The sequence below is a fragment of the Branchiostoma floridae genome, chromosome 10, assembly GCF_000003815.2.
Source record: "Branchiostoma floridae strain S238N-H82 chromosome 10, Bfl_VNyyK, whole genome shotgun sequence".
Lineage (NCBI taxonomy): Eukaryota > Metazoa > Chordata > Leptocardii > Amphioxiformes > Branchiostomatidae > Branchiostoma > Branchiostoma floridae.
This window is the reverse complement of record NC_049988.1, coordinates 1,411,032-1,436,552: the sequence shown is the minus strand read 5'-3', so window position 1 is coordinate 1,436,552 and position 25,521 is coordinate 1,411,032. Positions and strand designations below refer to the sequence as shown.

Here is a 25,521-nt window from a genome sequence, read left to right as displayed (position 1 = left end):
AGGTAGTTTTCCTTGAATTGTTGAATGTGAAAATATGTTGACTTAGCTTTAAGCTTGATAGTGAGTGCTTCTTCTTGACATTCCCTTTTTTGGTTCTTAGGCCATATCTACTGTGTTAAGTACTCAGGGGGACAGAAATAACATTTCTGTTTCCAATTTGAATTTCTGCCTCCTAAAGGAAATAAGTGTTTGTCGACCAATGGATGCAGTTGCATGGTTGGACAAGTCCTTTGGCCCAATTGTCTGGAGCAGGTGAAAGTGCGGTTGCAAGTGTATGTCCGGCTTTTACTTTCCCAATTGGTTCAATGTGTTTTTCCATGGGTAGCTGTGGATAGGCAATGGTTGAGTTAAATGCTTTGAACTTTTAAGTGCCTTTTTTTTTTACTGAAAAATAAGATTTCCTTGCTGCAAGTCAAATTGCACAGAAATGTTTCATGTGATTTAAATTTTGGGCCAGTGAAAAGTTGGTTCAACCAAGTGAATTTTTAAAAAGTTGTCCAACTCAAGTTTTTTTTTACATGGGTGTCCAGCACTTGTAACTGTCAGTAATGCACATGTACTTTCTATAATGTTGTCAAGCAAGCATAGTCATACAAAGGGTGGACAGCTTGTTTACCAGCGATGGTACACAATAGGACAGATAAGACCAGAAACCTGATATCAGGAGCCATCTTCCATTATACTGTCTGTGTCTGTGCCCAGTGGTATCATTTTCACTGTTGGAAAGATATACATGTATTCTCCATTTCATATGCTCCAGTGCTTTTGTTGAAGATGGTCTTGGGTGTCTTGATCAGGTGTATCGCATACTGGCAGAGGAATTCCCATGTAGTTTCCATAATGATGCTCTTCGTTTGACTTCTATTGTACCAAGATAATACAAGAGACTATATAAATTCCAAAGCATATTAAAGTATTTTCCTAATAGTAATAGTAGCTGTATTGCAAGTGTGGCAGGTACTGGTTTATGATGTTTTGCACCCAATCTTATTCAACCACTTTCAATTGAGTTCTTTGCTCTATGAGTCTATCCTTGAAAATTATGAAGTAGTTAAACAAATAATGAACTGGTCAATCAAACAAAGTAAACCAATATTTCTTATCATGCAACCAAGAGAAGAAAATTATTTTTATCTATGATGAATTGTCTGGCTATTGAGGAGACCTTACCAGCCTTAGATTTATGGCTTTCTGCATTATATATTATGTATAGCATGATCAGTAGTTGGACCCCAGGATATCTCATGATAAATGATGAGAGTCTATAGGAGCTGTTGTATCTGGCAGGTTCTTCCACAGTGGAAAGTGCTTTTACATGTCTCCCCAAAACTCATCAATAATGCAAAATAGAAAGTATCTAACACCTTGCAATATAACGGACATCTTCCTCCAGGGACAAAATGAGGCACCTCTTGAGTGTTTTATGGCATTGCCAAGGTTTTAGAGTGCTTTGCATTAACCCAAAGACCCAGTCTAACACTAGATCACACCTGAGATACAGGTTGCTGTGGCTCTTGCATTGGGAGTTGTGATAACTAGTTTGACTTGCTTGTCTAGATTGTTGCTGCACAATTTGATTTTTACATAGGTTCTATCAAGATTAGATCATTTTTGTGGTTCCTTCATATACATCTTTGCCACAAGATTTCAGACAAAAGGTGCCCTGGTTTTGCCGGTGTTTCAGTTTGTAGCCATTATCATACAAAAGATTCTGAGGTGTTTGTGATCTTATTTCAGCATTGTTGTAAACCATTTGTTTCTCGGCTAAATGTTTTAAAGTGACATATTGATGTGATTTTCCTTTTTTGTGTATTCCAGCTGCAGTCCTTGGTGTCAGACATGAAGTGTGGGTTTGAAGGGGCCATGCAGGAGCTGGGCCGTATCCAGATAGATGACAAACAGATCGAGGAGCGGCTGGATAACAGCAAGAGTGAGTTCAGGCAGCAGGTGCTGGAGCTCAGCGAGATGTTCCACTCACTCAAGGTCAGGGTCACCAGCTTATCCTTGGAACTTCTCCAAGTGTTCATTAAGTAGGAAGGAAAAACTGTCCCCCTAGATTAAAAAGGAGGGATGATTGAAAAGAGAATGAGTTGTGAAGAATACATTTGATTTTTAAGGAAAGGCATTAATTTTTCATTGAAAATATTTTCAAGTAAGATTTGTGATTGTCGCTTAGCCTTCTGAAATGACATGAATACCGACGTAGAGTAGTTCCTTTGTTACAGGAAGAACACATGGCTGCTAAGGCGCGATCTACACACAGTTTTTCCCGATATCGGCGAGCCTACTACCTCTCGCCGACAGCTTTTTTTCAGTGTCTAGATGCAACTACTATATCGCCATTACTATATCGGGAAAATTTCTCCACAATCGGACCATTCGTAAGCCATCTAACGATACCTTACCGATACCTTAGCAGGGGTCCCCGACATGTTTCGCGCGCGTGTAGATGCTCTGCGAATTCGCGAAGCTCATTAGCATATAACTACAGTTAACGCGGGCTCATTAGCATATAACGCGGGAACAGCGGCATACTGGTATTAGCGCGGGAGAGCAAGATGGCGGAGGGAAAAGCTGGGCGCTTCCGTTGCACATGGAGCCATGCAGAAACCGCGTGTATGGTCGGAGGAGGAGATCCCAAAAGGACGCGGGATTCCTTGGTACACCCCGGTGTACAGGCTTTCCACCCTCCGCCACAATCAGGGCAGCGAGAAAGAACGCTGCGTTCACTCTAGCCGGCCGCTGTCGTCTCTCCCTGTATCTCAATCGCCTCCTGCGCCCTACCCTTGCATGGCCCATCCTTACAGAAAGAACATTACCTGATTGATAACGAGTGGAAAAGCTACCGGCATTCCTGCCATTTTGAAATCCGCGGGATGTGTCACCAGAGGTCAAAAGGGGTCACGAATGTTCCGCGCCGCGGGTGTTCCGCGCTACGAGCGGATATCCCGCGCTGCCATTTGCAAAATGTGTTTAGATGCGCCCCGATATCGGCCCCGCCGATATCGGCAGATGCGGCTATATCGGGAAAAAATGTGTCTAGATCGGGCCTAACTAACACACTATATAACTAACCCTATTTTGATAATAGAAAACATCCATCCATTGAAACTTGATTATATTGACGTTGATTTCCTTGTGTGTATCCAGGGTGATTTTGACTTCATCCGAGCCCAGCTCCAGCAGACCAATGATAGCCAGCAGGCCCTGCAGCAGAAGGTGGACAGTCTGCTGACAGACAGGGACAGCATCAGGGATGAGATTGTCAAGCTCAAGGAGTCCTCCAATAACCTCAAGTAGGATACCATTTTTGATAGAGTCTGTTAGAAATGCATTTTAAGCAGAGTGTTGCTAGAAGTGTTACATTCCATTTGATGTATTGGAGAAGTTGTTTGGCATAGAACAAACTAAAAGGGCAACTCAAATAACATTAATATTCAGGGTGCAACACAGTAGCAAACAGACTTACTCTCAATAGTTTTGCTGTGCTTCAACTTAACATATCTATGCTGATTTTACAGTCTCAACAATGTTGAAACCTGATTTTGATACATTTGTATTAGGTGTAGCAAAGAGGAATGTTGTTACAGAATTAACTGCACTCTCGCTCAGGAAGGCAATAACACCTGTGTGGGCTTGGAATCAATGTAACTTTTAATGTTCAGGAGAATGACCAACCACGAGGTGGGTGGGGGGGTGCATAAAAGTTAACTCTGCGATCTACGTCCTCTCGGACTGCTTTACATGGGAGACAGGATGAATCACGTGAGCCCAAGGGCATAGGTCATGGCTCATGCGCAGTAAATTATTTCATTTACGCTTTCCGCCTAAATCAACACAATTAACTGCACTCTCGCTCAGGAAGGCAATAACACCTGTGTGGGCTTGGAATCAATGTAACTTTTAATGTTCAGGAGAATGACCAACCACCAGGACCAAGCCCGCAGGGAATTGCCGGGGAGGGGAGAGTGCAGTGAACGTGCTGAGTGGGTGCAGAACTGAGTAGCTAAGGAACAATGCAGTGACGTGATACAAAACCACTGGCCACGCACACTAACCAAGATCGTAGCACTGTCTACAGCGCTTCTAATGCATGTAAACGATTCTTTCTAAACTGAACATTAATAACCCGGCTAGGCTTGACATCGTGTAAGCAATTCAGGCCGAACATGAACAATTATAACTCAGGCTGAACCTGACATTGGGAAGCCGATATGACCCTAACTGGGACGTAATCTACGTATATCATTAACAAGTTGACGTGCCCAACTGTAGCTACATAGGCAAGACGTGGCATGTGCACTGAGGTTCGACTGCAGCTGAACAAAACACAATGCTGCTGCGGGCTGAAAGGGTGAACTAGAATCGCCTAAACCTATACTTTAACCAGTAACGTCCATATAATGGCACAACGGCTGCCTAGGCTTGCGTACAATTGTGGATACTCTCACTCACAATAAGGTACATGAGCCGTGCTGGGCTGAACATGACTATACAATGGTACCGCACAGACTAATTCTGTGAGTAGAGCTATCGAGAGTCTGCGGTAGAGTGGAGTGTGTAGAGAACTAAGTGTCTATATAGCTAGGATACCACTCTTTATTTTGCCGGCGAGCAGCTGCGCGAACTCATATCTCTGGTCGAAGGTGCAGTCGAGGTAAGCCTGGAAAGCGTCCGAAGACCAGTCACCCAGCAGCTTCAGCACTTGCGGGTCCGCCCCGCAATGCCAGGCGTAGGTCGCACCGCCCACGCCGAAAGCTGTGGCCGGAATAGCTGCTTGGAGGTAAGCCTACCGCGTAGAGGAGCGTCTTCAGATGTTTGACTAGGGTGTCATGTGTCCGCCGGTGCTGGGTACAAGAAAGGCAGGTGCATCGAGGGGGGCCCGGATCATGTTACACATGTGAAGGTACGCGTGTTTCGGGCACAGAGGATGTCCCGTCAGCTCTGGTAGAGGAAGTAGCAGCACCTTTTGCCGGAATTGTATGGTCTTAGACCACGTGACACGAAGCACTACACAGTCCCCGGAGACTTGGATGGCCCGGCGTGTCAGACGTTTGGCTGGGTCGAAGGAGGACTGCGATTTTGGAACCAGATTGGACTTACGGAGTAAGGAGAAAAACGCTACACAGAAGGCGGCCCACAGCGTCGCGTGCAGAGGTCTCGTCAAGTCCAACTCTTCCCGGATGCGTAGCAAGATGGCTGGAGTGATTGGGAGCTTTTGTTGCGGCACATGAGAGGAGGACCTGCGGATGGAATTAATGACTAGTTTTAGCTCGAAGCCGCCTGCTGGTGGGGGCTCAAAGCCGTGGAAGCGCTGCAGCGTTCGCGCTCCATGAACATAAAGCTGGACACTGTTCGGGCTCTTCAGCGAGCGGGATAGGAACTGCGCGAACCTGGTGAGTGTCTTAGAGTCTGTAGGAATTGCAGGAAGTCCGAAAAACTCGCAGAATAACAGGAACGCTCTCCACTGGGTTCGGAAATCGCTGTAGGTGCCTGCTGCGAAGGCTGACTTCTTGGCCTGGTCAACCTCGGAGTCCAGCAGCTGCAAGGGCGACTGTAGACCGGAGTTCAACACCGTTACAGCGGCTTCATTGTCACACATTACTACGATGTCAGTCTTGAAACTGCTGACATTGCTGCTTCTGTGGAAATCTTGTAACCCGATCTCCGAGATATACGACCCACGATCGCCGAATGTCGAAGGCCATGAACCACTGTCCGGAAAGTGCGGCGCCTGAGTGCTGCCAGTAGAAGTGGGCAGGTCAAAGTAAACTTCACTGAAGCCTCCCCCATAATTATCATCACGAGAGTTGAAGGCACATGTACTTGTACCTTCCGGAAGGTGGAAGGCTGCACCGTCTTCTATTGAAGCAAATAAGTCTACATAATCACTCCGGTTTTTCTGCGAAGCCGGCAAACTACCATCGATACCAAGTTCAGACATACTGTCCCTATTGTGCAAAACAGCACCTGCTTTTGTCGCAGCAGTTGAGTCCATCTCCTCACCCCTGTCATCGTCACGAGAAGCAAAGTCACATGAACTCGTACCATCCTGAATGTGCAACATTGCACTGCCTTCCGTCGGAGGAAGGTCGTCAACATGAATACTGCGGGTTTTATGCGAAACCCGAAAACTAACAGGAACAGAAACCTCTCGGGAGGCAAAGATATCGGCACCAACAAAGACACTACTCACAGTGTGTTGCGCGTCTACTGAATCGGTGACGCTACCGATTCCCGCGCTTGCTTGTCCGGGAGTTTGTCAGGCCGTGCTCCCGGCGGCTTGGGCGCCGGTAGACCGCTTTGCATCTGTCTTCTTCCTTTCACAATCGGTCTCAGAATGCTTGTATTTTCTGTTCAGTCTTTTCCAGCAGAAGGAACAGGCATGCTCAAACCCGCAGGACGAGACGCTGCAGTCATTCTCGTTGAAGGCCCAGCAAAACTTAGGCGCCTTTGGTTTTTCGGCGGGTGCCTGACTGGTCGCTTCACTAGAAGGCTTGAGACGTGTTGGGTCCGCATCAAAGTACATCTCTTTTAAGTCGGTCCAGTCCGCCGACCAGGAGCCCGGTTTTCGTAACGCCTCCCGCAACGCTGCTGCGTGAAAGCTCCTCACGACTTGCCACTTGTATCTAGCCAACTTCGTACAGGCGCATTGGAGGATAGACAGCCTTCCCGCCAATTCCCACTGTGGCATGGAGGCGACGGCTGTTTGTAACAAGCCCATGCTTCCAACTAAAAACTCCTCCATCGTGAGCTCGTCATACTTTTTCGGTTCTGCTGACTCGAAACTGTACACGAAAGCCTCAGGGGAGAGGGTCTTGCCTTCTGTCTTCTTCCGAGAGCCGATAAGATCTGGATACTTTGCGGTCACCTGCGCCTGCAGAGGACTGTTGTCACGTAACTGCTGTAACGTGATATCGCCGGGGCCCAACAAACTCGTGTGCGCGGGGTCTGTCTTGTGCAGCTCCGTCGGCTTTGGAAGAGTAGGATCGGTCTCTTTGGCGGGTTCTGTGCTGCAGCGTGCCTTCTGGAGCTCTTCCTCCAACTCGGCGACTTCCTTCTCCAAACGGGCTTGCGTAAGCTGCTCTTGTAACTCGGCTTTTCGCCTCTCCAGATCTGCGGTGGCTTTGACCTTGCCGCCCGCCGGCGGCGTGGTCTCTACAGACTCCGTGTCAGAGTGGACAGGCTGGCTGATCCCCTTACACTGCTTGTTACCTCTGCCGTTGGGGTGAAGGGAGTTGTCTTGCCCGCACCCGGGACATTTTTTGGCCCGTTTTGGCATGTCGAATCGCGTAAACTTGCACAAAAAGTTGCATAAAAGTTAACTCTGCGATCTACGTCCTCTCGGACTGCTTTACATGGGAGACAGGATGAATCACGTGAGCCCGAGGGCATAGGTCATGGCTCATGCGCAGTAAATTATTTCATTTACGCTTTCCGCCTAAATCAACACTATGAAATATAGGGTGTTCTTAATTGAAAATTTGAGCATATCTTGGTTGCTAGAGATACTTACTAAACAAATAATATGTTTTCACATGGATGTGCTTCAGGAAAAAGGAGCACCTTACTCCGTCCAAGTCTTCGGAGCATTCTCATCGTCATAGTAACCAGCCCAGTGACCCTGACAGTGGAGCAGAGGATGAGCACGATGACACCCACCCTGTCTCCCCCCTGCTGCATCCTTACCTGGCCAGTCTGGCAGCACCAGGTATTGACAGTTTTGTGGTATGAGAGTAGAAGAACAGGTCAATTAACCCTAAACTGTCATAGACTATGATAGAGATTTATTTCTTAGCTTTGTGGCCGTGGGTAAAGGTGGGGTCAAACATGCATATTAATGTTTGTTAGTACCAGTATTTGGGTCAAAATTTAAATCTTTAAAAATTCATAACCATGGAATATTTTTAAGGACTTCATTAGGAAATTGGACATTTTGGTTTTGAAATTTATCATCTTTATAGAGTTTCACAAGCATGCTCAAATGTCTACAGACCACTTATGCTTGCTCAGCAAGGAAGGTTGTTATTGATGTCAGTCCCTGAAGACGAGAAGACAAATAGAACGGAAAAGTATTTATTCACTGCAAAATTATGAAAGAAATTGGATGACTGCCATAAGATTAAGCGTCATATGGGGCTTGCATTCAATTTGATACCTGGTATTCCTTTATCAATGTAGAAAGTCTGTCAAAAGTGTTATTTGTTTACTCGTACTTAAGATTTTTTATTACCTCAAGGCCACATCAATTTGTTGGTCATCGGATTTTAGAAAAATAAAAACAGTCGAGTTTTCCTCCCTGCCTATTGCTTTTATGATGTCCGTTTGCTATATTTTCACTGTAAAAATCCAGGAACCAACCAATTAAATTGGTGTGGCCTAAGTGTAAGTGAAATATTTTATCTCATATAACAGCATGTAAAATTGACATGTGACCTGTATTAAGACAATATATACAATGGAACAAAGTAATGTCAGGTTGTCAGGTGAAGCAATCCAGATCTTGTTACGTCAGTAATTTTGTGTATGTTTACTTCGACATGGCAGGTTTGAAATCCCAGACAGAATGTGATGATGGAATTGCTGTCTACCACTGACTAGTCTTTGTGTGTCCACTGACCAAGACATTTGGCTTAACATCCATCTTCAAACAAGATTGTTTGTGCTGATGGTTAATGTTTTCATATCTTCTTTAGAAAAGTTGTGATATCAGGACAGATTGTCTGGTGTACAAGATCCAACACTACTAATTGCCAATCTGTCACCTATCTATCTGCAGATGATCTGGACAATGGGGTGGACTCGGACGATTCCCTGACACGTGCCGCCCAGCGTAGTCTCCGCCTCAGCCTGTCGCTACGGCAACAGTGTCTGGAGGCCGGCAGTGGGGCGTCCAGCGAGGAGGACGAGGAATCATTTTTCATCACATCAACTAAACGGATGGAGGTATTCATGTTGAACCTGTTTCCTTTTCATACAGCAAGACAGATATCTGTGTAGCATGCCAGCTTGTGCATCTGACATTCTTCAGTGTGCCATTCCTAAGCAGGATGTATTATGGTCATGAGCAAAAAGGTGTGAAATTGTGGACATGCATCAAAATATATCAAACTATTAACGTATTGAACTGTGAGTTTTTATTAAACAGGTGTTGTTAATTGATTTGCCACACACCTGCTGTACAAGCTTCCTCCTCCTACATCCTCCTACAACATGGCATTCCACTCAAGCAGAAAACTCCTGAGCTCAGATTCAGAACATGATGCTACCAAGATCCATTCAGATCCCTCAGAATATATTAGATACTATAAAAATTCTAAAAAATGTTGCTTAAGTTGTTATTTGTTCCAATAAGAAGCTATTTCCCCTAAAACAAATGCAATTTGGTGCTCATCAGACAGTGGACACCACCACCAACAGTGGGGTTGCCCCAGGCAGCCACATGATATCCAATTTTCCCAATCCCATCAGGGACCACTGATGGGCCCTCTGTACAATTAGCTGTGTGCAAACAGGTAGCAACCAGATATGCCCTGGGCAAAACTGGCATATTCTTACCTAAAGTAAAACATTCCAGTAGACTCTTCTTCTCTAGACTCCAGCTTAGGGTCAAGACTTTGGAAAATGGTCATCCTACCTTAATCTGTGCAAAGAATTAATGATCTGTTTCTTTTAAAGTTGCAATTTGGTGGTTAATTAAGTTTTTTGTTTGTTTGAAGCCATTGGCTGCAAATAAGTTGAAAGTGGACGAGTGAAGACAACAAGACCCTTATGTTGGGGAGACTTTAGCTTGGGGCAAGATTGGGTTTCCCCAATTAAAAATGTGAAGTAAGAAAAGCTTTAACTAAAAACATACAATTGTGTTTGAAGGAAGTGTACCTGCAGATAAAATATTTGAGTTTACATAATACAACCATGAGACTCACTGGACTTAGGTGCTCTTGGCCTATATGGTTTTAATCTAGGAAAAGGTGAAATACTTTCTTTGTTGTTTGACTTTCAGATATAAATTGGCAAACTACACAGTAGTATACTCTCTAAAAGAGAGGCTTAGTCCTGCTATGACTTGCAGTTTGTTTTGATTTATTGGTGCTACCCCTTGCATCTGAAATTGTCCTGACAATGGAAAGATGAGTTCCCCCCTCAATGTTTAACCCTTAGGTTAATGAAAAGTAAATAACTCTTCAAGAGTTGTTCTGGGTGTTGCTTGGCTTCCCTACTGATGGAATCAAAGGTTGTCTTGGTTACCAAAGCCCCCCTGTACACCCCCATGTTTAACTGAGGAAGCCTCAGTGATTGTGAAAAAGGACACTTTGTATGTCCACATTAGCATGGATGTTCAGTAGCTCCACTGGAGTGTGACATGTTGGTCACCTGTACAGGGTTAGGTTACCCTGTTTGTTTTGTCACAGGTGTTTATCTGGGTTCATCCTACTGTTGTGTACAGGTGTCAGATGGCAGGGTTGTTGATATGTTTGATCATGATATTCCTACTTGTAGATCCAGGTGGTTCAAGTCAGTTTTTGATAAAATGAAAATATTGTATGTAAATGCTGAAATGACAATTCAGAAAGATTGTATTTAGCAAGTCAGCCCCACTGAGCTATTACTCTTATACTGTAATTCACTTTGTCTTCTCAGTACCAAACTTTCACGTTCTGAGAAAATTTAACTTGTTCTCGGAACTAAATGTTCACGGTATCGGCAGGTCCATGTAAAAAAGATTGTGATTTATTTGTTATCAGTAATGATAAATTCACGTTACAGTCATCACAGTGAAAACCGTGAACATAACAGTACATTGAAAAAATCAGGAATTACAGTAATTTCCTTCACACTCATTGTTTTCTCGAAAGTTGGTAGTTTGTCCAGTATGCTTCAGCATATGCTTCGGCTTGTAGCCAAAATCTGTATGGTCGGTTGTCGTAAAAGAAGATTTTATCAACTCCTTGGTTGTGTCTTATATGTGTATTACATGTGATACGTGACAACGTACTGTGCTTCTCTTTATTCCATGCACGTACTTGTACTTAGTGCCTGAACAGGTCCACTTGACCTGTATTTCTAGGCATTAACAGCATGCACCACCACCTCCTGAAGTATTGTTTGTCTTGTGTGTTCCAGGTGAGTAAGTCCCTACGAACGCCACCCAAGAAAAACCACAGGAACAACAACAGTGCAGAAGGTCAGAAGATCATGATTTCCGTTACAAAACAAATGTGCCGTCAACCAGTACTTGCAGTTCCTGTAAGATTACTGTAGTCTGCCTGTGTTTCTCTTGCCTCAGACCTGTTGCCAATGCCATTGTAACCTGTAGCATACTGACTGGTAGACAAAAAGACTGCCATTTATGTTAAGTTGAAGTGCTGGGGACACGTCTGCTAATCATACATGTAGTACAATTGAATGGTGCACTTTTTCTTTACAAAATAGGAGATTGACATCTTACTATTCCTTTTTTTCTCCATATCTAACCCAGGCTTGCGAGGCAGCATAACCCAAGACTTTGTGGAGAGTGAGAGTCAGTATGTGTCGTACCTGGCAGCCCTGCAGGAGAAGGTGGTGGAACCACTGCGCCAGGCTGACCTGGTGTCCAGCAGAGAAATCAGGTGGGAAAATAGGAGCAGTTTGGGGAGTAGTAGATGTATGTTAGGTGTCAATCCTGTGTTTTTGCTTGGAGTGCTACAATCATATGTAGAGGAAGGTGTCTGCTGTAAATAGTGGGTTGCTACTTACATTGTCAGTGGATTAAGGAACGGTTAGGGACAAGAGTCTGTTAATTTAGACAAAAATTATTGAGCACAACCAAAGTGTTTCTGATGGTGTAAGAGTTCTTCCTTTGGTACATTAGCAATGTAGTTAATGTGTGTGTTGTGTCTGTGCAGTGCAATGTTCCCAGCTGTACTCCAGAGACTGCACATGAACCACAGCAGTCTGCTGAGGAAGATGCAGGGGAGGAAGGACAACAGGGCGTGGCAGGGGGTGATAGGGGACATCTGTGGGCAGCTAACAGATCAGGTAAAACTCACACACTCAGGCTCTAGGATTCAGCAGTCATGGTTACATGTATATTTGTGTTGGATTGGATTTTCAAACTGTGATAAAAGTATGGCTGTATGGCTGTCAGCACCAGTGTTAAAAAACAGTTGTTGTTGTTTTGCACCTATGATGATCTTGTTGATATGTATATAACGTCTTGGCGACACGTCCAACCCCTGCTACAGGGAAGAACAGACGCTAAACCGGTCAGAGAGAGAGAGAGAGTAGGGTTAGACAAGATTTCAAAAATTCACTTGTCCTATCGGGCAAGTACATAATAAATTTACTTGCCCGAACCAAATTTTCACTTGCCAGAAATTTAAATTACATTTTTCTATGTATTTTCACTTTCAGTTTGTTTTTTTCAGTTTGAGGTTTGATGTGGCCCTATCATCCAAAATCGATGTTTCTACTGGCTTAAAAATGACATGGTCAATATAGGCAGGCATTCAGCCCCATGTGCTGTCACACTCAGTGGTAATTTGTGCGGGTCACATCTGGAAATTCTTACTTGCCCGTGGGCAAGTGGGGAAGCACTTCTACTTGCCCGAACAGCACTTGTACTTTCCCGGAACAATCGGGCTAATGGACTTGTTTATCCCTGGAGAGAGATGTATATCAATGGAACAGATGATATTTTCAATCATAAAACATAGACTAGTACCAAACTGATTGCAGGAAATATATCAACAAGCTCTTATGATTTTAAGAAAAGTTAAATCGCTGTTGTCTCGATTTGAAAGTAGATCTATCCTAAACTTGTGATGAATTTGCTACTTTGAGGAGTTCTTATCATGTTGTTGTTTTTTTCCAGAAAAACTTCCTGGACCTGTATGTGGAGTATGTGAAAGACTTCCCAGATGCCATGACAACACTGAATCACAACAGGAGACACTCTGGCAGATTTCGAAAGTTCATTAAGGTATGGCTACAGATGTCGGTTTTGCAAGGTTGTTTAGTAAAAGGGTAGAAAACAATAGATGAAAAGATAGAGATAATGACTGTATAATGTAAAAGAAGTTATGAAAACTGTGCAGCAGTAAATGATGATATTGATAATAAAATACAATTTATCCCCCTCAGAACTGCATGTCGAGGATGGACAAAGGAGCTGGTGATGTGGCCTCCATCCTCCTGGCTCCTGTACAGAGGATACCACAATATGTCATCTTCTTCCAGGTGGGTGCTAATCTACTGACTCTTTTCTATCCTGTTCAGCACCACTACTGTCTGGTGCCAGTAATATGCATGCATACCGCATCTTTCTTTTTTTTTTTTTTTTACTCAATGGTCACCACGTAACAAGGCCTGAAGGCCACTCAAGGTTACGGGTTACATGATTGGAACTGTAACAGCAACTCTTCGCCCTAGGTCAGAAACATCATGATTGAGACCACCCCAATTGCTCACTATGAGTGAGGACTAACTGACCCAATAGGCGAAGCAGTGACAAGTATTGCTGCGGTACAATGTCAACCAGTCAGAATTGACCTGAGGAAGGTGATAGGCGGTCACCGAAATGTCAGTGGAACATCTGTGGAAGTAAAGCAGTGGTTGTGTAAGAAGAGTCTCTTTATTCAGTGACATGCAAACCTAATGAAACTTTTCACAGAATATGTATATATAGCAGTAATTCAGGCATGAATGTTCATGATTGCCCTGTTTTCCCTTTAGAAACTGCTGAAGCACACCAGAAGTGACCACCCTGACCACTACTACCTGCAGAGCTCCCTGGAGAAGCTGCAGAGGTTCCTGGACCAGTACAACAGCTCCATGGAGACGGCAGCACGGGTGGCAGCAGGGGAGGAGCCGTCCCCCAGCAGGAGGTCTGAGCTGTGTAACATACAGTAGTTAGGAGTCTGAAAGTCTCGCTTCACTCAGGGTCTGCTTTGTGGTAGCACTGAATAGTGATAGCACTGGAGGACCAAGTTGGAGCTTGGATCTGAGACTCAAAGGAGTTAAGGGCTTTGTAATGGTAGAATACGTCTTTTCATTGGTCACCAGCACTAGTTTAAAAAGCCACTAGTTAAAAAAAACAGCACTAACAAATATTGATGTGTATGTAAGATGTACAAGGCATTCATTGATGTTAAATGTTATCTATGTCAACAGTGGTAGCAGCTATGATGTCACTTTCAACAGTGGCAGCACTACAACAAGGGACAGTGGGGTGCACTCTGAGGACAAGGGGCCAAGAGTACCTTCTCCCTCGACCACTCGAAGGTAACTTATCATACAAGTTGATACAACCATTCCTTTATAGAAATCTGGTTTGAATTGACATGAAAATATGAATTTGCTAGAATCGACAGCTCTTATAAGAGAGTATAGATTTCAATTCATTTTCCAGAAAGTAGGTCTCATTGAAGTACTCCATCAGAATTTTAATGTGCAAAAGACAAAATGGTTATTTCTAGCAGCTAAGCTTCCCCAGGACTGTCACAACACCTGATTTCCCTTTGATTTTGACCTTAAAAAAGACATTTTCCAGCCTACAACACAACTTATGGTTCTGCTATTTGTTGCCAGGTTTGCCAAAGCAGCTGCTCGGCAGAGAAGACGTGCAGGCAAGGACAGGGAGGATGAGCACAGACCCAGGTTTCCTGAGGAGGACAGGAGACAGCACAAACGGGCGCCTTATGATGAGTATGACGATGAGTACGGCCAGAGGAGATACAGTAGAGACGAACAGTTTCACAACTACAGATCCAGCTCTCCCATCCCTCCACCTAGGACTGTCAGGAACCTTCCGCCCAGACCGAAACCCAGACATCGCCGTCAGTACGAACACATGCTGGACCCAGGTGTCCCCAGGTATGATAGTGACGAGTCCTACAGGGACCAGTATAACAACTATTATGCACCCTCCGAGGGCAGCAGTCAGGACTACATCCCCACTCACCATCGCAGCATGCCATGGTTGATACGGGACAGGGATGACATCGATGAGCCTCCCTTGGACCCTCCTCAGTACCAGCCTTCTCTTCTCACTCATGCACCGTCCAGAACCAAAAAGTCCTCCAAGGCAGAGTTGAACAATACAATGCCTGCCAACATGGTCTCCGTTACCCGTCCCCACTCAAACCAGACCAGACATGCCGTCAGTGCCTTCGATGTTCGCGATGGAAGGACAGTGATAAGAAACGCTCCAGATGGAGTCTCTGAGCCCTCACCTTCTAAACAGCAGCTAGCAATGGCTCTTGCCAAGAGCTTGACACAAGAAAACGTGCAGCCTGTCCAGCCTAGACAGAGACACAGACAGACTCCTCCCTCCTCTGGTGGAACAAAACGATCCACTCCTAATGGAGACGTGTCTGTAAGGTTTTCATCAGGGAAGAAACGCACACCAGAGGAACCAGTACCTCAGAAACTCACAGGTGAGTGATACTTCAGTGGTCTCAGGATTTTTGTGTCCTCAGCCGTTAGATTGGAAACCAACATGTGCCAGATAAGAAAACAACTGGGGTTTGATGCTGTTAAGACAATATTGTCATGGTGCCCGGTCACTGTCATTACTGTCAAGAATGATTACTTACCTTGTATGAACCTGCAGGTGTTTGGAGTGAGGAACAGCCCACAGTAGAAAAGATTCCCATCCCCAAAGAGAGAAAGGAGAAGAAGAGGAAACCCACTCCTCCAGAGGAAGCTGCTCCTTCTTCTGTATCTCCGAAGAAGAAGGGTCTAAAGAAGTCCCTTAAAAACATTTTCTTCAAGAAAAAGTAGGTTTCTTTGAATGTCATACTTTCAAATAACTCAATGACATCAAAGATTGATTGTAATAATTATGTTAATCTTGCCACTACCACAATATTTTTGTATTAACAACATTACTTGAAATAATCCTAATTTTCCTTGCTAATTCCTAACTCTATCTAACATTTTTGGTATTACTTATCATTGAAATGATTTAAGTTTTCATTGGTGTAGCTTTGTTTACAATGGCTTTTACTAACCTTTGAGTTGATTTGCTAATTGGTGACTACTATTTTCTTTTGCATGTGTGGTGTATTGACTCTTCATTCCTCTCTACTCACAGTATCAAGTAAGTACATGAATCATGGAGATTTCTTCTGGTGGTTCAACAGATTAGGCAACTTGTATCTTTGTTGTACATGCAACAGATAGTTTTGAATTGATAGTTTTGTGTTGTTTGTTTCAACATCACTAACTTATCTTAACACTATCATTTCCCTTTCTTGTAGGAACAATTTCAGTCCCAGTGATTTTATTATCTGTTTTGTTTTGTTGCAACTTCTGCCAAATACTGTACTAACAGCATAATTGTTTTTGTTCAATGCTGCAGAGTGTCATTTATTATAGAAAAAAGGTACAGGTACTAGGTAGCTATGTTATGATCTGGACTGTTACTATCACTCTGATCATAACTTGCACTTGTGTCAAAAGTTGAATCTACTTCAGGAAACCTTGCATGTTTGCATTGTTATGAAAGACCTCATGTCTTTCTTTGACATGAATATTACAAATAAGAAGTGCACCACATATACAGCAATGCTGCAGTCTGCTGTTAACCTTTGTCATTTCACGTACAATCTTACACTGTACTAGCTACATGTAATACTTAAACTATACTAATTTTATCGCAAGTATTGACATGTGCCACCCTTTTTTCACCCTTCAGGGGCCAGAAAGTCCAGGAACTGGACGGCCATGATGACAACGTGGCAACCCAGCTGACATCCTTCAGCGATGACATCGTCACCACCCGGCAGTCCCGGACGCCGCCCAGTGTTACACCAGGGATGACATTCCATGATGAAAACGGAGACCCGTGCAGTGCAGTGTGAATAGCAATAAAAGTAGAGGTCCTGTAGTCAGGGCTATTTTGTATATTATGTAAAGGTATTGGGCAGCTGTCAGACGATAAAAGAGAGGGGGTTATAAATTGTTTTTTATTCAAAAGATGGATGGTAACCAGAAAAGGGGTAAGCTTGGAGCCTGATCCCTCTTTTAAAAATAGAATAGGGCTAGTAGCATTGTCATTGCCAGACAGTTACCTCAGGACATTCCATGACAATAATCTTAACTATTGCAGGGCACATATCTTCATTAGAGAGAAAACTTTGTCTTAAGTGGCAGCTGTCATAAAAAAGCAACTCCCTGCCACCAAATGCTGATACATGTACTTGTATGTAGTCAATCCCATGTATTAAGAATAGTACTTCATAGCTGTTTGAGACTTTGACATTTCTTTCATGAAGAAAGTGCCTACATTGTATCTATTATTTCTGTCCCATAGCAAGTAGTTTTAATATTATTACATGTAGTAGCATTCTTTTGCTTGTATAAGTACTGCTTTTCAGCAATACTGGATCAAAATAGTATCTTGTCATTCCTTCCACCCAGCCCCGCTACAGCCACCTGAAAGATTTGCTCTGTAGATTTATATTCTCTGGAACATATTTCTGTACAGAAAAACAACCGTGAATGTGCAATTTTGTACCTCTTGCCTGCAGTAGTGGTTAGTTTAACCAACGTCTCAGAACACAGTTAGGCCACTTCAGTTTAGTTCCATGTTTAGTTGGTGTTCATCACTTGCTTTGTGTGCAATCCTGCACTCTTTCATAGTTCGTAAGTGTAACTGGGAACAAGCAATATTGTGTGACATTTTGTGTGTACAAATGTAGTACCAGAAGCCTTGCTTCTATTTGATCAACAACTCACACCTGAATTATTTGCAAACTGGTATTGCCAACTGTTGTTGGTTCGTCATGTGTGTTGGCTTTGATACAAAAGTTTTATTTACATATGAAAATAAGGCCCTTTAAGGAAAGAAAGCAATACCAACATCTCCCTGAACTTCATGGTGCAAACTATGTCTATGATATGTATACTGTATAAGAGTCAGACATCATGCAGATGTTCTAATTTTAATGTCATGTTTTTGTATGTATACAAACATGGTGTTCTAAACTAAACTAATTTATGATTTTCCAGAATGTTTTAGAGTTTGGGCATAGTCAAACATTTTCTCCCTTAACTATGAGCACTATTTTCATATCAAAGTTATTTTGTACAAATATACAAGTGACAAAATTAAAAAAATGCTGAAAACAATTTCTGTTTAGTCCCATCACTTTCATCTCATGGCAACATTGGATCACAAGTTATAGACTCAGTCACCTTTGGGACCACAACCTTGCTGTTTCATAACAAAGCAGATGGGGCATCAAGGAGTGGTGGTAGTTATATTCACATTTGGGAACGTTTATTTCACCCTAGGTAAAGTTTACTTTGCACAAATATGAGAAGTTACCTTTGCACTGTTGGCATGTAGACAGCAGAGAAACATAAGGTTGTGTGCATAAAACAATGTTTAAACAACTAGTAACCAACCTGATGAAACTATTGACAGAGGAGTCAATGGAGTTCATTCCAAATCCTAAATGCATCTGTAAACATGTCAGGTAGCATCATTCATTGTGGTAGACCAGAGGAAACAGACGTGTGAAGATGTTTGACAAGTTTTGGAGAATCCTCACCTTAATATTAAAACATGGACTGGCCACAGGCTATTGCCAAGGGGACTGATCTCAGTCTCCATGACTAAACATTAATGACCTGTTCATTTTCAAACTCATGTTCTAATGCTGTTGGTACTTAAGTATATCAGAAGTATATGGACCAGTACAAATCCATTACCTAATCAATGCAAAATATCTTAAGAATGAATTTATATGTGACTTTGAAAATGATTGGTGAAAGCAAGACAATTGAAAACCAAGCCCTTTTCACTGTGCTTTTAATGTCATTTCAGATGAAACATTTTCTACTCCAAACTGAAACAATCTCTTAGCTTTTACAGAAATACATCATATCACTTGTAATGTACAACTGAATGTTAATAGTGGAGCACTCTTGCTTATCATGTAAAGATTCCATGTATCTCTTTAGATTATTATCATTGAAACTAAAATTCAAAATTTAAGTCAAATTTTGCTCCACAAATGGACTTTCCAGTTCATTTGGCTACAAAGGATTTAGACAGGTCCTCAAAGAAACTGACCAAAGTTTCCAGGAGATTTATTTTACTTAATGGAAATGTTACAGCTTTTTCGTCAGTATGAGATTCCCTGGACTGATGATCATTGGCCCAAATCAACAGAAAAAGGTTCCATTTGTCTTAACAACTCTAGTGCTAATGTTTCTGATTTTTTTGTACTCAAATGTCAGCAGTAACTGTAATAAAATTAATCAGTTAAACCAGTACATTGCCAGATAACTTTTATCTGTACTTGCACTTGTTTCTGTGGTTGAATGTTATTCATTAACACTTTTGGGTTGATAAGATGATGGCAACATTGCAACATTTGAACAGCCTGTTTTTAAAAGACAATTAAACCTGGGCAAATACAACTTTCAACCTTCAGTAAAATTTAAGAACAGAAATATTGCCAGCTGTTAGATGATAACTTGCTACAGCATTGTTTACAGTGAAGAACACATCCAACATTTAGAAACATTCCATTTCTCCGTGGCTGTTTCCCAATTAATGCAGATGATGTAGTGTTAAGTCCATGCAGTTGACTTCCTTAGTTACTTAGCAGCTGTAGGTGAGACTTGTATTAGTGTTTCTTGATGCGGTAGGCAGACTGGTCATTTTCCTCAGACATCACATCACTGCAGCTTGGTCAGCACTAGAACTGCAGATGGTACTAGTCCTGGAGGGAGGTAATGATTCATGAATTATCAACAGACATTACAAAATGGATGAATATAAAACAAGTAGCATCTTGGAGCAATCTATGTTATGGCATTCCACAGGCAATGCTAATTGTGTGACTCAAACATAAACATCACAAAAAAGACAATCAGTGCTATGTTCCTACAGATACAGTCACCCACATTCATTTCAGACTGAGACCAAGAATTTCAATGGTTTCTGGGGTCACTCATTTTTTCAACATCAATCCCTGGTCTGGTCAGATTCTGGCACAGACTGTTACAGTCCAGACAATGACAGTCATACCTAGGGTTTTCAGAGGTTTATGCATGTCCTCCTCAGTGAAGACTTTTCTGGGGAAGGTAGTCATGAGCTGGAATGGTTGTTCTCCATCTGTTCTGTTCAGCTCTACAAAGAGTCGCACTGCGGCCAGCTCCTCCTGAACCTTGAAACTCTGCGTCAGCGCAGTGCCATTAAACAGCCGTACCTGTGAAAACAAACCAAAGTTCTTTGCATACAACCAAACAGCTAATACCTTCATAAGGACAGACAGTCATCAACATGTCAGCTAGGTATCAACTTTCTGGTGTTGCACTTTGTTATCCAGTACTTTACCAACCGGTTGGAACAATTCCCAAACCAACAGCAAGTTAAGAGGCTGGCTTACTGCATGCTGACCACTTGCTCCAGCATGTCATATGTTTTCAAACACTGTAAAAATGAATAAAACCTGATTGATGATGCATGCATGTGGCTCAAACCTGAATGCGTGTTTGTTCATAGTCCTTCTTGGGCTCAACTGCAGTCTCAACCTTGGGCTGGGCTGGGGCAGCCTGGGGTCCACCTGGCAGGGGGGCAACAGGTGTGCCTGCCTTGCCAAACTGGGGAAGGGGGCACAGCATCAAGGCATGGTGATTATGTTGTTTACTATGGGTTTTAAGTATTTCCTTTTGCTTGTAGCTTGAGACCCAGGTACAATGTGGAAAACAACTGTTGAAGCAGACACAAGCCAGATTTCATACTCAGCAAAGTGGATGCATGAGCAAAAAAATAAAAAGTGACCCTGATGCAGAACTAGTCAAGAAGGACAGTAGAGAGTGTTTACCTTGGCAGCCCTCTCCAGTCTATCTCTCTCTATCTGATCCTTAACTCTTTGTCTGAAAGAATAGGTAAAAAAGTTCATTCATACACATATAGTTCATTCATACATCTATATAAATAACACTCAACATGTAATACTGAACTGTTTCTTAATAAAGTAACACCTACATGTCCCTGTAAAAATATACCATGCTACAGAAACAAAGAAACTTGCTGCCCTATGAAAGACCTACTTGGCCATTCGTTCCTCCATCTTTTCTCTTTTCCTCTCAGCAACCAGCTTCTTGGACTTTTCATAGTCGTGTCTGAAGGGGCAATGGTATTGACAGGTTACGTTAAGAATCAAGACTTGACAGAGACATTCTGAAAATTGACATTTCTTTTAAGACACTTCATTGATGTTTTAAATCTTTAAAAGGCTTGACAATAACCTGATGTGCTGTTACAGTACTTTTTTTGTGACTTGATATTGACCAGACATGTAATAATTCATTTGTGCAACTGCCATTTTAACAATGTATATTGTTCTACAATTGTAAGCTGTGAAATTGTAGGGCAGTTGCAATTTTTTTTCATCTTCTTGTCCGAAATGTCAACTTGTAAAGACATGTACACCTACTCCGACATTCCATTCATGCTATAAACATATGCAAATAATCAAACGTACTGAGTCTTCATGCTGACCAGCTCCTTGCCCTGCTTCCTCCTCATCTTCTCCTTCTCTATGGCCTCCTTCTTCTCTTCTTCTGCCTTCTCCTGCCGCCGCTGCTTCAGACGCTCCTGGACCCTGAGAGGGACACGTCAAGTAGTCATCGACGTTCTTCAAACTTCTCAAGACATGCATCATGATTCAATAAGTACATTTTTTTCGTGTACTGTGAACCATAGCTATTGATTTTAAAGATTCTTATCTTAAGCACATTATTCTTGAAGGCTTTCTCATCTTGTCTAGTGGGAAATTAGGAGTCATCACAGCAAAATTTACTAATCACTCTAAATACACTTAGCTGTAATGTGCTGAAAAAATGAAGACACCAACTTGCGAAGTTGTTCTTGTTTCTCCTCCTCTGTCAGGGGTTTTATTTCTTCAGTGGACTCCGAGAAACTCTGATGACCACTTCGTACAGCGTGCATCTTGTTTATTAATAGATAAACAAACAAATGAATTAGTATGCTAAGACATATCATGACACATCAACCTTTGATTTTCAACTTTCCTGAACTTGTCTCTCACTTTTTCCTCAATACCTTAACCCCTCTTTTAACACATCTACACTACACGATGTAAAACAAGCTTTATGACATGTACTCACTTGTACATCATTTTCAGTCCTGAGTTTCTTCCCACACCTGGATGATGGAAAGCAAGGATAAAAACTTGTTAATCTAGTCCAACAATATTGCCAGTAACAGTAAGAACACTTGCTAGTGTTATGTGCCATAAAGCATGACAGGATAAAAATTGAAGATATAGCAGAGTGCAGCAAGAATCCCATGGCCAGGGAATGAAAAAATATACACCTTTTTGTGATGTGAATAAAATGTTTCTTTCAACACTTTTGAGATGTATAGTTAGGCTTCACATGTAACTTCTATATTGTCATATCTCCAGCAAAAGATATAAAAAAATGACTAGAAATATTTCTTCTAAGAGCTTGAAGATTTCTAACAATCACCAAAACACAGAATTTCTATTTCATCAACTGAATACAGCATACTATAGATTGGTAGTTCACATTTGTAGAGCTAACCATAGAGTTAACTACATAACCAGACAACACATGTCACTCACTCATCGCAGACCAGACACTTGGCCTCCTGCTGCTCCACTGCCCCATCTCCTTCCCCCTCTGCAGCAGCCTCACTTTCCACTGTAGCTGTCTCAGCAGCGTCCCCTGTCTCCATAGGTGTTTCTGCACCAGTCTCCTGGTCTGTGGGAGCTAGGTGAAATCAGAACATTCCAAAGATCAAATGCAACACTCTTACAGCTATTCATATACACATGTACATGTACATTGTTTGTTTTTACTTGGTTCCAAAAACTTTCAGCAAATAGAGGCAATGGGCAGCCATATATATGTACATACACCCTGCACCCCCACAAAAGTTCTTTTCTAATACAAAATGTATATCTAACAATTTCCGCCATACGCATTAAAGAATCTCGCCGTACCTGGTAATATCTGCCATACACTGTCCTTTGCTGCCGTACTGATGGCTGTCATCACTCAGCCACATGGCGTACACACATAAACATGTACAGAGGAAATTGCCAGGTATTGCAAGATTCTTTAACGGGTATGGCAGAAATTACCAGGCACGGGGGAAAAGGAATTTCATGGGGGTGTCCCAGTAATTACATAAGTTACTACGATGTTGGAGAGGTTGATTGATATTTCCATCCTATAAGTCCTATTACAGTTAAAGACACCATCCAATCACACCTGTAGGTTTGTATGGCCAAAAGTTGTTATACAACCCCCTTAGTATGGCCTAACAACTTTTTACTTTATTTCTTACAAGCTTCACATTGTTCATTGACTGTTCTTCACAATGCTCCAGGGGGTAAGTGGATCTTTGATGTCAAGTAAAAGTGAAAAAGAGAGAGACAAGTCGAGACCTGCTGCTGACTCCTCCACCTTCCCAAGCACATGTCCCTGAGGTGGCTGGTACGGCTCATCAATGTCAGGATCATCCATGTGGGCAAGGAGCCTGAAAACAATAGTAATACAACCCTATCAATCAAAATCAGTGAGCCATCCAAAACCTGTACCACTGGTGAGAACCTTTGCATAAGGACCACCTGGCCTTTCTTACCACTTTTATTTGGTCCCTTAGATTGGGGGTTAGAAGGTCCTAGCTTCCTCTCCATAATGACCACTGTGACCCATCTATAGCAGTGATCACTTTTGCTGAGTTTTGCTACACACAAGTTTTCTGTATTCTGCTGCAAGTCTCCATTCTGACCATTTTCTTAGGATAAGTTTCTGCACAGATTGGCAGTATAAATCCCACATCATAGTGCCCAAGGCCTGCTTTAGACTGGTGACAGTTAAACAGTTGTGTTATGTTAACCGTCATATGAGGAAAAAAGGCTGTATGAGTCGCACTATGACCGTATTTCAACAGACCAGCATTCACCCATCTCCACCCTGGTCACTTCAGTGAGTGGCCCGTTACAGTTCCTCTTGTGTATTAAGACAAACCATCAATGGTGACGGAAATACAGGGTTATGGGTTATATGCTGAAGATATGCTTATAAGCCTGTAGCATGTTTATCCTCATTCTGAAATATTTGTAAAATTAAAAGTCCTTGAATGTATGAAGTGCAGCAGCCTGCCACCAGTTGTATGTACACCAGTGGCTGCTTCTTTGGTGTTCTCCCGATCAACATGCCCAGCTTACGCTACGACCTGCACTGCAAGGACAAAACCAGGGTTCAAGCCTTAGGGTATTGCCCGTCCCTGTTCATGCATCTTCTTTGTTGGTACGTATCGTCTCATATGAAGGACAGCGCAGGTAGTAAACATAGACAAACTTTTGATTTCACTCAATACTAGACTCCTGCATCACAAGTGGCATGCTGCACTTCCGCCTGTGTGTCTAAAGAAAACCGTCACCAGTGCCAAAGTGTCCCCAGTCTAAAGCAGGCCTTGTTTAACACTGTGCATATGGATCCTATCCTCTGGTGTGCCCTCCTAGCTACCCTGTCTATCTGCATCAGTGCAGTCCTTTTTTTGTGTAAAGAAAACTCTGCTTACCATTCCATAGCTGCCTCTGGCCCTTGGTCATTGGTTATAGCGATGGCCTTCTCTCTGAAATGGAAGAAAGTACTTTTATTCAGAGTCAGACTATCATTTGATTTAAAGATGGACATCATCAGTCACTGTGTTCTGCATCTATGGATGGACATATCAGTGGTTAAATGGGTCAGCTTGTGATGTATACAGGAAGCATTATACATAGCCTCCTGGGAATGGCATTATCCATGTACACATGGAAAACACTTTGCGCTTTGATTCTTCTTGCTAAACACACACTGCCCATCTGTGCAAGCCCAACATATGACTTGCACAATCTGAGGTGATCATCAGGCTCAGGAAAAAATTATGCAGACAGGCTTTCATTTACACCTTCTTAATATACGTACACGTTTCACAAATGCCAATGAATCCATTAGATCTGTCATCTGATCAAGGTCTTTGAACGGTAACTTCCAAAACCATCTTAAAACCGGCATACGTAAATCCATCTCAGCACATCAACGAGAATATTCCATGCTGCCCCCCTCCCACACCATGATTCTCAGCTAACGAAACCATGATCACTCACGCTCTGTTCTGTGGGAATCCCATTTCCAGCAGCGTCCCCAATGAAGACGACATGTTGAAGACGGCGTGTACAACTTAAACCTGACCAGTGATTAGATAAAGAGTACTTTGTATACACAAAATGGACAGTGAAACTTCTCGATCTAGTCCGCCTGGCCTGTGAACCGGAAGTAATTTGAACGGGTGGTGTTTCTACTTGAAAGCAGCAAAATGTATTTGGATGTATTCTTGCAACTAAGATTTTTATCTTTCATAAGATCTTGCTGCCATCATATTGCTTATAGGGTTTATTTTTACCCCTCCAATAGCAACCAATGATATGCATTTTAGCCAAGTAACTTTTAAACTCCTTGATTTATGTTACATTG

The 25,521-nt window shown here is 42.6% G+C and overlaps 2 protein-coding genes across 3 annotated transcripts; one reads left to right on the top strand and one right to left on the bottom strand.

Moving 5' to 3' along the window:
- Positions 1-1,818: 1,818 nt before the first annotated feature.
- Positions 1,819-18,102, top strand: LOC118424137 (rho guanine nucleotide exchange factor 33-like; the record flags this gene model as incomplete). 2 transcript variants are annotated; one of them, XM_035832647.1, is given in 15 exon segments in its annotated part: positions 1,819-1,983; positions 3,151-3,296; positions 7,554-7,711; positions 8,780-8,946; positions 11,125-11,185; positions 11,480-11,609; positions 11,886-12,018; positions 12,854-12,961; positions 13,123-13,218; positions 13,714-13,865; positions 14,152-14,262; positions 14,569-15,416; positions 15,593-15,758; positions 16,076-16,081; positions 16,679-18,102. In XM_035832647.1, coding segments are annotated over 15 exon segments (2,613 nt in total), but the record flags the coding sequence as incomplete, so codon positions are not given.
- Positions 18,103-18,782: 680 nt separating this feature from the next.
- LOC118424140 (UBX domain-containing protein 1-like) lies at positions 18,783-25,353 on the bottom strand. Its single transcript, XM_035832653.1, has 12 exons — positions 25,155-25,353; positions 24,584-24,637; positions 23,442-23,533; positions 22,614-22,761; positions 22,135-22,171; positions 21,861-21,955; positions 21,489-21,608; positions 21,055-21,126; positions 20,826-20,877; positions 20,482-20,601; positions 20,027-20,207; positions 18,783-19,718 (listed from the first exon to the last, which is right to left on the bottom strand). The coding sequence occupies exons 1-12, from the start codon at positions 25,205-25,207 to the stop codon at positions 19,675-19,677; spliced, it is 1,068 nt and encodes a 355-aa protein (XP_035688546.1). The 5' UTR covers positions 25,208-25,353; the 3' UTR covers positions 18,783-19,674.
- Positions 25,354-25,521: the final 168 nt, after the last annotated feature.